This window comes from Physeter macrocephalus, chromosome 14, assembly GCF_002837175.3.
Source record: "Physeter macrocephalus isolate SW-GA chromosome 14, ASM283717v5, whole genome shotgun sequence".
In the NCBI taxonomy this organism is placed as follows: Eukaryota; Metazoa; Chordata; class Mammalia; order Artiodactyla; family Physeteridae; genus Physeter; species Physeter macrocephalus.
Genome location: NC_041227.1, coordinates 127,734,421 through 127,745,955, shown reverse-complemented (window position 1 = coordinate 127,745,955; position 11,535 = coordinate 127,734,421). Strand labels below are relative to the sequence as shown.

At 51.6% G+C, this 11,535-nt stretch overlaps 1 protein-coding gene across 1 annotated transcript in view; it reads right to left on the bottom strand.

The window, feature by feature from the left end:
* The window catches only part of SDK2 (sidekick cell adhesion molecule 2), a 258,280-nt gene that overhangs the window by 41,276 nt on the left and 205,469 nt on the right, over window positions 1-11,535 (bottom strand). Inside the window, exons 17-21 of the mRNA XM_028498147.1 lie at window positions 11,125-11,306; window positions 10,472-10,587; window positions 2,018-2,213; window positions 1,718-1,816; window positions 1,140-1,331 (exon numbers count right to left, since the gene is read on the bottom strand). Coding sequence (XP_028353948.1) covers window positions 1,140-1,331; window positions 1,718-1,816; window positions 2,018-2,213; window positions 10,472-10,587; window positions 11,125-11,306 — 785 coding nt within the window. The remainder of the gene's footprint in view (window positions 1-1,139; window positions 1,332-1,717; window positions 1,817-2,017; window positions 2,214-10,471; window positions 10,588-11,124; window positions 11,307-11,535) is intronic.

Sequence of the window (11,535 nt, the reverse complement as noted above, 5' to 3'; positions counted from 1 at the left end):
CTGTGGCTCACGGGCCCTAGAGGGCAGGCTCAGTAGTTGTGGCGCACGGGCTTAGCTGCTCCGCGGAATGTGGGATCTTCCCGGACCAGGGCTCGAACCCGTGTCCCCTGCACTGGCAGGCGGATTCTTAACCGCTACACCACCAGGGAATTCCTGAAGCCCCTGTATTCTGACCAGGAACCTTGGGGTTCAGGGTGAACAGAAAGAGAACAGATTCCGGGGTCGGACTGTCTGAGTTGAAATCCACCTCCACTGCTTCTGATGCTGTGTGCCTTTGGGCAAGTTACCTAACCTTTCTGTGCCGCAGTGTCTTCCTCGGTAAAATGGAGATGGTAATACTATTGCCTACCTCAGGGTTGTTGGGAGGGTTAAGTGCATGGATGCACTGAGCTCTGGGCCAGGTAAGCACTACAATTTATCACTTGGGGTCGACTGAAGCTCAGGTATCTCAACCACCTCGGTGGGCTGGTTGAGGGATTCTGGCCACATCGCACAAGCATAGACTTACAGACCCAGACAGGACCACGTGGCTATCCAGTGCGTCTCTGCATAGACACAGATGGGGAAACTGAGGCACAGAGGGGGACGCCTGACTTGCTCAGGGTCACAGAGCCTGGCAGAAGCGGGACGGGGGCCAAAGCTTGCTGTTTACCCCGGGGGTGAGATTATCCTCACCCTGCTCTATCCCCTTCCCAACCCACATTTCCACTGGTTGGAATCCGTTTGGACCTTTTGGGTGACAGGGAGAATCCTTGCCCTGAATCATAGATACCACTGCTTGATGCAGAGCCTGGGGCAGGCTGCGGGGGTGGGAGGAGGCGAGGGGGGCGATTCTGCGGGGGCCTGGGCGCCCCTGGGAGTCAGGGCAGGAAGTGACGGCAGCCCACACGGCCTCACCATCACGAGGCTGCAGCCGGCCCTGGGAGGACCCGGGAACCCCCGACTCCAGGGAGGACCCGGGAACCCCCGACTCCAGGGAGGACCCGGGAACCCCCGACTCCAGGGAGGACCCGGGAACCCCCGACTCCAGGGAGGGGAGAGCTGTGTGGGAAGAAGCCAATCTTCCTGAAGAAGAAGGGGCCTCCGCCCGAGCAGGAGAACAAGAGGCCAGGAGCCCAGCGCTGGGAGCGGGCACCCACCTGGAGGCACCCCGGAGGAGATGGTTGAGGCAGACACCTGGCCCTGGCCCTTGGCGGTCATGGCGGCCACCTCGATGGTGTAGGTGGTGAGCGCGGTGAGGCCCGTGACGCGGTACTCCAGGGTGACGTTGGGCAGGTAGTGGGTCACGCGGGTGTTGGTCCGGTTATACTCCTCCCAGGAGATCCGATACCCTGGGGAGAGGCCCCCGCGTGGTGTGAGCTTGGCTGGGACCTTCACCTTCTGCCCTGCTTCTCACTTCCTTACTAGTCCGGCAGCTCGACACGCATTGGAAGGAGGGGGCCGAGGGAGGCGGGAGCATCGTGCGTGGGGCCCCGGGTGTAAGCTGGGTGGGTGCCCCTCGTTGGGTGTGGATTGCAGGAGGGAGGGTGGGTCACCGTGGCTGAAGATCTGGGACGCGGCACAGAGCACAGGAGCTGAGAGCCTCCTCTGAGCCCTTTCTAAGAAAGAGTGGTCTGCTGGCAGGCTCTGGAGGAACACCAGGTGGAAGGCAGGGGAACGGACAGGAGGACCTTGGCCGCCCGTCTCACCCCTGGGGCAGCGGTGCTGCGGCGCCTACCTGTGAGGATGCCGTTCTTCTCCCCTGGCTCTTGCCAGCTGACCTTCAGCGAGGTGTCCAGGATTTCACTGAAGCTCAGGTGTCCCACGGGCCCTGGCACTGTACCCAAAAGGGTCCCCCCACCCCCCCCCATGCCAGTTAGAGCCGGAGAGAGACCACCGTCCTCAAGACAGCCCGTGGGGCTCCAGGGGCGCCCCCCGGCTCGAAGGCAAGGGCAGGGCCGTCCTGGGCCTGGGGCGCTCAGCCTGGGCCGCGGAGGGGGGCGGGGGCAGCGGAAGCCGGGGTTAGGGCGCTGCCTACCATCCTCGTGGGTGCGCGCCAGCTGCGGGGTGCTGCGAGGCCCGTCGCCGGGGGTGGTGAAGCACAGCACTGAGGTGAAGTACTCCGTGAACTTCTTCAGGCCCGACACAAAGCCCACGTGGATGCTGTCTTGAAAGTTGGGCCGGGCGGTCACCATGGTAACCTCCTCTTCCTGCTCTGGCTCCCAGGCCATCAGCTGCGGAGAGGGCAGCCGCTCAAGCACGGCGGCAGCGAGCACGTGCCGGCAGAGGCCCAGCGCTTTGCCACAGGCCGGGCCAACGGACAGAGAGTGTCCAGGAGCCCAGCTTTCCTAGGGTCCCTCCTCCCAGGGAGGGGAGGCCGGGCAGATACCCACAGGCCACTGGAGCCTCTGTCCTCTGGGAGCTCACTTTGGCGTGCTGCTCCATTCGCTGAGTGATTTACTCTAAGCAAGGTACCGGGCAGGGTGGTTCCCACAGCAACCCCACGGGGAGGTACTTGACCAAGACTGGCTACATAATTTGCAGGTCCAGTGCAAAATGCAAATAGAGGCCCCCTTGTTCAAAAATTATGAAGAATTTCCAGAGACGGCAGCAGAGCATGTAACTGAACATGGGGTCCTTCTGAGCGTGGAGCCCTGAACGCCTACACAGGCATGAAGCCAGGCTTGTTTTTACAGATGACAAAACAGGCTCAGAGAGGCTAAGTGACTTACAATATATCACACAGCTCCTGGGTAGCTGAGGGTCTTTGCTTCTACACCTGGGCTCCCATGCCTTTCTCTGCCTGGGCCGGGGCAGTTCCTCCTAAGAACTCCAGTATGTAGATAACTCTCTCTTATAAACTTGTTCCAAGTTGGGATTTCAACTTTAACCATCCTCTAGGGGTGGAGCCTCGGCAAGAAAACCCCGTCTGGAAATTCAGCATCACTTTTCCTCTAATCTCCACTCTACATATCCCAGCCATAACTGCATAAACTCCCCACCTCCCCTTCCCTCTCTTCCTGCCTCTTTTTTTAAACATTGAAGAATAAAATTGATTCACAATGTTGTGTTAATTTCTGCTGTACAGCAAAGTGATTCAGTTACACACATATATACATTCTTTTTTAAATATTCTTTTCCATATGGTTTATCACAGGATAGTGAATATAGTTCCCTGTGCTATACAGTAAGACCTTGTTGTTTATCCATCCTATGTATAATACTTTGCATCTGCTAACCCCAAACTCCCAATCCATCCTTCCCCCAGCCCTCTCCCCCTTGGCAACCACAAGTCTGTTCTCTGTCTGTGAGTCTGTTTCTGTTTTGTAGACAACTTCATTTGTGTCGTATTTTAGATTCCACATATGAGTGATATCATACGGTGTTTGTCTTTCTCTGTCTGACTTAGTTCACTTAGTAGGAGCCTCTCTCGTTGCAACCGTGCTGCTGCACCTTCCTGCTGCTTCTTGACCTCCTGCCCCACACTCCTGTTTTCTAGGCCCTTCATCTGTCTCTAACAATGACAGCTGGTCTCAGAGATTTCCTCAATTATTTGAAGTTGATTAAATAATTCAATCTCAAATAATTGAGATTTCCTCAATTATTTGAAGTTGATTAAATAGCAATGGTGAAAAGCAGTGCTGGATGAGTTTTAATAAGCCTGGGTATTTACAGACATAAAACAATACCACGCCAATGTCTCCTGATTAACTCACGCCCATAACAATGCTTCATCTCCTCCTTTTCATGGCCGTTTATAAAGGATGTTTGGAAATTTAATTGGTATTGTGAAAAGGTAGCCTATAGCAAGTTAATTAGATACCAATTAGACCCTAAAAATACTAAACAGAAATACTAAGTGGCATTTAATACGTAGGTTAAATACCCTCCTTATTTCGGTTATCTTGTTTCATAGCAATTAAATTGCTGAACTTCGTTGGAGTAGATTAAGAAACAAGTTTGATGTTTTAATTTACTTTAATCAATGTAAATTCGAATTAATTACACCATTAGAATTGTGTGGTGCCTTCTCCAGTAAGTGCAAAATCTGGGTAAATATTATTTTTTGGGGTTTAGGCCAATTGCGATCACTACTATTTAAAAAAATAAGGGACACAGAATGTCTTGACAGGTGCCTTAAGGCAAATTCACAGGGAACTGTCTTCAGATATATGACAAAGAAGATGGGTACAGGGCGATGGCAGTGCAGTTGGGTGGCGTCATGACCACATCATCATCCTCCAGGTCCAGGCCCAGAGCCCAAGACGGAGGCAGGACAGGGGTTGCTTCAAAATATTTACTCTGGGATGTGAACCACTTGTCCTGTAGCTGCATCCAGAGAGGAGGAGGCTAAGGGTTAAGAGGCCTCTCCCTCAGGTCCAGGAAGACGATAGAATTGTCTTCTGCACCTTCTATTGCCTGCAAGGGGCTGGGCTCCGGGCAGCCACGGGGTGGAGGCTGGGCTCCACACACGCACCGGGCTCTGGTCCCACGAGCCCTTCCTGTGTGCCTGGCCCTGGGTTAAGCCCATCACGGACCAGTCCCGTTTCACCAGCACAATGAGGATGACATGCGAATCACTGTCCTGTGCTGCTACGAAAAGGAAACCAAGGTTCAGGAAGGTTGAGGACTGGTCAGTGCACAGGGGACCACCAGGATCTGGCTCCAGATTTGTGGACCTGGGACCTTTGATGCAGCCCTCTATCTGCCGAGGTACACACAGCTGCCAGCTGAGGGTTGGGGGTTCTCCACGCCTGCTCTTGTTACCGGGGGTCAGCGCTGATTTACTTCGTTCGGTCCTTGGTCTTGGATTCTAAGCAGACTGGGCTGCCCTGAGCATGGCTGGGGTGTGTGGGTGAGTGTGCTTGTGGGGGGACTTCAGATCTAGATGCTGGGACATGCAACTCCCCCTTAGCAGAGGCCCAGGGGGTCACCCCTGTAACTGAAAGGGGTGTGTGTGTGTGATGGTGGGGGGGCCAGGGTGCAGAATGTGCAGCCAAAGCCGAGAGAAAGGACGACAGAGCACAGCTTTGTCATTTACTGTGTGACCCTGGGAAAATCACTCAACCTCTCTGAGCCTCAGGCTATTACAGGAGACAGTATTAGCTACCTCAATGGTTGTAGAGAAAAGGGCTGAACTGACGTGCCTCCTGTTTCTGATGGAGGCAGTACATCACGGGCTTGAGAGTCTAAGAGAGTATAACCTGCTAGATTCTGGAGTTAAAAACAAGTAGGGGGGCTTCCCCGGTGGCGTAGTGCTTGAGAGTCTGCCTGCCGATGCAGGGGACACGGGTTCGTGCCCCGGTCCGGGAAGATCCCGCGTGCCGCGGAGCGGCTGGGCCCGTGAGCCATGGCCGCTGAGCCTGCGCGTCCGGGGCCTGTGCTCCGCAACGGGAGAGGCCACAACAGCGAGAGGCCCGCGAAAACAAACAAACAGAAAAACAAAAAACAAGTAGGGGAAATTCTCTTTTTCACCCTCCCTTTGCCTCTCCCTCTACTTTTCTATCTCTTTGCATTTGCACGGATTCACGCAAAACATCCTGGAAGGATATGTAAGAAATTAACAACAGTGGTTCCCTGGCGTGCGGAGAATTTCAAGGTTGGGTGGGATAGAACCAGGCAGGTGAGGGACTGGGGTGGCATGGCACGAGATGGAGGATGTCTGCTATAAGTTTATCTTTTTACATTTGTTGGTTTTTGAATCGTGTAAATATATTCCCAGTTAAAAATTAAAGTAAAAAATTAAAAAAACAATGGGGGCGATATGGCGATAGCAGCAAAATTATACACATTTCCCTTTTGACCTAGCAAATCTCATTTCTAAGAATCTATTCCAGAGTTATAGGTGACAGTACGAAAACATGTATGCACAAAACTATTCACTGCAGAAATGTTTGTTGTAGTAAAAGACTGGAAACAACCAAAATGTCATCACTAGGGAGCCGGCTGACTAAACAGTGGGAGATCCGCATAGTGGAACACAATACAGATTTTTAAACAAGGGACAAGGAATATCTCTATATACTCCTACGGAGAGATCTGCAGGATACAAGGTAAATAAAAAAGCAAAATGGAGAAAGTAGGTAGAGTACACTGTCATTTATCTAAGAAGGCGACAATACACATTTATACACGCATGCCTTTGTTTATGCTAAAGACATGGAAGGGAAAACCGAACCAAACCAACAAAGAAAAAGAAATCACTTCTCTTGGGAAGGAAGAGGACCAGAATTCAGGCTGATTTTTTCTGAATTAACTTTGCTTTGTAGATTTAACTTTGGAACCATGTCAATATGCTACATAATTATAGAATAAAATTAAATAAAAAAATCAATCCCTAAAAATCGAAACCCAAATGAAACAAATGAACCTCACAGTGTATTGAATGGTAGCAAAATTACACAGGAAGAAACCATTCCAGAGACTTTGTAGCACAGAAAGGGGGGGACTGTATCCCTGGTGGGATACAGCCCAAGAACTACAGATAATCTGAAACTATTTTCAGTAATCACAGTGTTGATATTGCTGTTCTGAACCTGTTGTGGGTATTTGTGGGATCCAGTAGGTGAGTAATTCTGTTGCTGTGGAAGAAACTAGATTTTCAGAATGGAGAAAAGAGAGACAAAAGACCAATGAGATTATTTTTTAAATGTTAGAGTCCTGAAACTGAATTGGAAGTATGTGTTTTATCTTTAAAAAAAGTATTTCTGAGTTGTCCATTCACAGGGCCTCGAAACAACAACCAATGCTAGAACCAGCGGCACCCCCAGTGCCCAGATTTTGGTATCTAACTATCGTTAAAAGAAACAAGGGCTCCTTGATGACATGGCTGATCCCAGGCACAGGGCAGGAGAAGGAGCTAGCTTGGGCCACCCTGTCATACCAGCTAGCAAGGAAGCTATCAAAGACTCCTGGGGCCACATCAAAAGGACTCCCCAACTTGAAGAGGTGGGTGATGGGTCAATTTGGCATCAATAAGAGTAATAATGGCAGTGGACTGAAACATATCAGACGTATTAAAAATCCTTAAGGACGTAATAATGCTAACAAAAACAAAACAAAAAGATGCCTCCCTCCGCTCCTATCCAAACTCATCTGTCACCTTAGAAGATGCTAAGGAACCAATTCACTATTCTGAAAATTGTTAAGTCATGGAAAAGAACTGAGCATTTACCATGCTTTTCCTAGATGAACTAAACCTTCAGGTAACCAAAAAGTTGTTAACGGAAAAATTCTTTTGGGGGGAAAGTATTTCAGCTCATAAATCAAGAAGAAATCATAATATTCAAGTATCCTCCTTTTGATCCTTGAATACATTTCATATCCTCAAGTATCCCTTATTGAGATACTAGAGCACACAAGGGTGGTCAGTGGTCACCACGTCCTAGTAAGAGAGACAGGCAGACTCTGTGCCTTCTAACGAAACCGCACAGCACCATCTAGGAAGTAATATTTTGAAAAAAAAAATCATCAAATCTGAATATGATCAAGCCTCTAGTTCTAAATTCCAGTTTACTGCAAATATAGTGTTCAGAGGACTACATTAAATGACCTCACAGGGATGCAGTCAGCAAATCCAGGCTGTGGAAAACTCTATAGGACAAATGACTACGTTTCTTTACTAAATCAATTAAAAGGAAGGGGGAGTGAGAGAGAGAATCTGTAGATCAACTGAGACCTAAAAAACTGCAACCAATTGCAATTGTGTGGCTCTCATTTGGACCCCGAGGCAAATAAACCAACCAGTAAAAGAAATGACGTGGCAACTGGGGAAATTTGAACGCTGACCGGGTATCTGATGCTATAAAGGGGACTGTTGATATTTTAAGGCACCATAATGAGAATGTGGTTATTGTGTTTAGGTTTTAAGTAGAGACTTTATCTATAATATTTCTCTGCAGAAATATTTATGGATGAAAGGATACAATACCTGGGATTTCCTTACAAATATTCTAGGGGAGAGGCAGAGTGCTGGAAAATAGAGGGAACACATTGGGCCATGAGCTGGTAACTGTCGAAGTCAGGGTGCATTATGGTTTTATCCAGTCATCTTAGTCTCCTCACTACTTTTGTAGATGTTTGAAATTGTTCACAATTCAAAGGGGAAAAAAAGGTCCTTTCTCACTGGAAGGATGGAAGGGACAAACACTGCTTTTTTTTTCCTCCCTGTGATACTGAAGGCCAAAGGAGCAAGAAACAAAATCCCCACTTGTATCCATTTATACTTAGAAAAAAATCAAGTTATAGTTATTATTTTACAATTAACTCATACAACACTTTCTTTTTAATGCAAGACAAGGTGCAGGCTCTGGCGTTTGAAGCCAAGCTTTGCAGTTACTCTGACTGTGAACAAGTCACTTGCCCTCATGCCTCAGTTTCCTCCTCTGTAAAATGGGGTGATGATAACAAGCCTTCCTTCTTAGGGTTCTTGTGCAGCTTGCCTGAGACAAGAATGTGAGGGAAGCCCAGGCATCCTGCCTGGCATGTAGAAAGTGCCCTGTAAGCGTGAGCTCTTTGTACGCACCAGTTTCTATGCTCAGGCTATCTGGACAATTCATTCCTGCTGACTCTCTTGGAGCAGTTACGGGGTGCTGGGCACAGACCGGACCTGGGAATCAGGTGGGCTTCTGCAGCTTCCTCTGGCTCTGGGTCATAATGGGTCATTGCCCTAACTGTCCCGGCCACTAAGCTGGTCTCCTTGGCCCTCTGGGAGCCATTTGCCTTAGAGGTTTGCAGCCTAGGCCTCCCCAAAGTGGAAGGAAACTTAGAATCGACAGCAAGAAGCTAATTGTTCCCAGCTCAGCTCCTCTGCATGATGCGAGGACAGCCTTCCCTCCGCTGCCTCCCCCCAGAGTCCCAATTAGGAGGTTTCTCCAGCCAGCCGGCACTACCAGCAAGCAGCTGCAGCCCTGGTCCAGGAGGGCCCCGCTCAGCCTCGGTGATGCACTTTCCTGGAAGCGAGACGGCTGCCCCTGGGGTGTATCGGGATCTGGACCTCCCCCCTCCTTGACTTGAAACACCAGCAGGAAATTCTCTTGGTGATTTAATCTCAGCCCCTTCCCGTCCAGCCATCCCCACCTTGCAGCAACGGGCCCCGCTCAGCCTCGGTGATGCACTTTCCTGGAAGCGAGACGGCTGCCCCTGGGGTGTATCGGGATCTGGACCTCCCCCCTCCTTGACTTGAAACACCAGCAGGAAATTCTCTTGGTGATTTAATCTCAGCCCCTGGGAAGCCATCCCCACCTTGCAGCAACAAAGGCTAAGGCTGCTAGTCCTAGAAGTGGTCCTTGTCGTCGCACACGGGTGGTGTGGGAATCTTCTGGAAGTACCTGCGGTCACCTGGAGGCCACCAGAGCCCGCGGTCCTCTGCCCTTCGTGGCTGGCTTCCTGGTGACATGCCTCTCACATCTGGAGGGCGCCCACTGCCTCCTCCCACCGGCCCCACTCAGCTGGGGCGAAGCTGTAAAACACGGCGTGGACCACACACTCTGTAATCTGCCATCTCCCATCCTCTTAGGGAAGGTCAGCTCCGTGCTCCTCGTGGGGTGAGAGGAGAGACCCAGCAGTGGCTGCCAGAAGGGGATGGTTGAGAAGCCCCGACTTGGCAGCACAGTTCCAATTATAGCAAATTTACTACCATCACCATCACCACCACTACTAGTGCTTTTTGTTATGGCTGAATGGTTTCCCCTCCAATTTTTATGTGGAAGCCCTAACCCCCAGGACCATCAGAATGTGACTGTGTTTGGAGATAGCCTTTAAAGAGGTAATTAAGTTAAAATGAGGTCCTTAGCGTGGGCCCTCATCCAATAGAGCTGGTGTCCTTCTAAGAAGCGGAAATCTGGACACAGACACACAGAAGAAAAACGCGTGAGGACTCAGAGAAGGCGACCGTCTACGTGCCAAGAAGAGACGCCTCCAAAGGAACCAGCCCTATCCACACCTTGATCTTGGACTTCTGGCCCCCAGAACTGTGAGGAAATACATTTCTGCTGTTTAAGCCGTCCGGTCTGTGACACTTTGTGAGGGCAGCCTCAGCAACGAACCCGTTTCTACTCCCTCAAACACGCTGTGCAGGGTCAAGTACGGTCCAAGGACAAATGCCCCTGCAGGGTGCCCATCAGCCCATGGCTTGGGGGTAAGAAGTACGTTCTGGATTTTTCTGATGGGGCCATGGCTGTGTGGGGCTCCTGAGCCTGAAGCGAACCTGGTTCTGTTTATAAGGCAGGCTCACTGAGACTGACTGCTCCCTGCACTGGGTCACACACAGGCCAGTGTCCGTACTCCCCGCGGCCCGGACGGGGACCTGGGGAGAGCCCGCACACCCCTTGCCTTGATCATGTGTCCTCTGCCCGGCTTGAACCAGTGATTACAGAGACAGGGCGGGGACCCCCTCCTCCCCCTCCCTCGCCTTCTCCCTGCCTCTGCGGCCTGCGTCCTCCTCCCGAGAATCTCCGGGCTTCCTCGCGGGGCAAGGAGAGGCCTTACGTACCTTGTAGCCCTGGTTGATGCCGTTGATGAACTGGGGGCTGGGGGCAGTCCAGGTGAAGCGGATGGCCGTGGAGTTGGTGGCTTCTGCGTGCACGTTGCCCGGAGGGACCGTGGGGACTGGAGGAGAGCAGAGAGGTAGGGGTGTGCGTGCAGGGGGCACAGTCTGTCTGGCCCGGTTAAGCAGAGAAAACGCACGAGGTCTGCAGACACGGCTTCACACCCCTCCCCCCAGCTCCTCCCCTGCTGCTGTGGAGACTTCAGATGCCCTCTTTCTGTAGATTGGTTTGGGCTTAATCAAACCGGCCTGGCCCATTTCACAGGGTACCCACAAATAAAAGTGATGGATCTGAAAATGCTCAGGGGGGTTCTTGGGTCCAACGCTAAATGTAAGCTGTTTCATGATCCAGGTGATGGGAAACTTTGCAGAAGGTCCCCGTGTACCCCCGACGCCTCTGCCTTCATCACACCCACCCCAACCTCTTCACCTTTCCCTGCGTCCTCCCACCCTACGGGGTAGCTGGGCACAGCATGCGACAGCCTGGGACTGGATAAAACAGGTGACACGGTCGAGGCAGTCAGGACCGGACAGTCAGGACCCATCAGGCAAGGAGAGGGGGAAGCACCAGCTCCCCCACGGCCACCGTCCCCACCCACCTCCCTGCAGCGTCCACTCGGTGACTTTGCTGCTGTAGACACCCAGGCCGGCGCTGTTGTAGGCGGCCACCTCGATCTCGTAGTTGGTCCAGATGATGAGGTCCTCCAGCAGCAGGTTGTTGATGTCAGCGTCCGTGATGTTCTTAAACTGGTACCCAACAGGCAGCCCGGCCAGGCAGTACCTGAGGGGAGAAAGCCAGGATGCCATGGATTGGAGTCAGCCTGCTTGTCCTCCTGCCCAGGGAGCTGTCTGTGATGGTGGAAGCCCACATCCATGCCGTCCAACGTGGGACCTGCTGGCACTTGTGGTCGTTGGGCACCTGAAACGTGCTTAATGTCACTGAGGAACCACGTCTGTCATTTGATTTCCTTTTTTTTTTTTTTTTTTTGTGGTGTGCGGGGCCCCCCCTG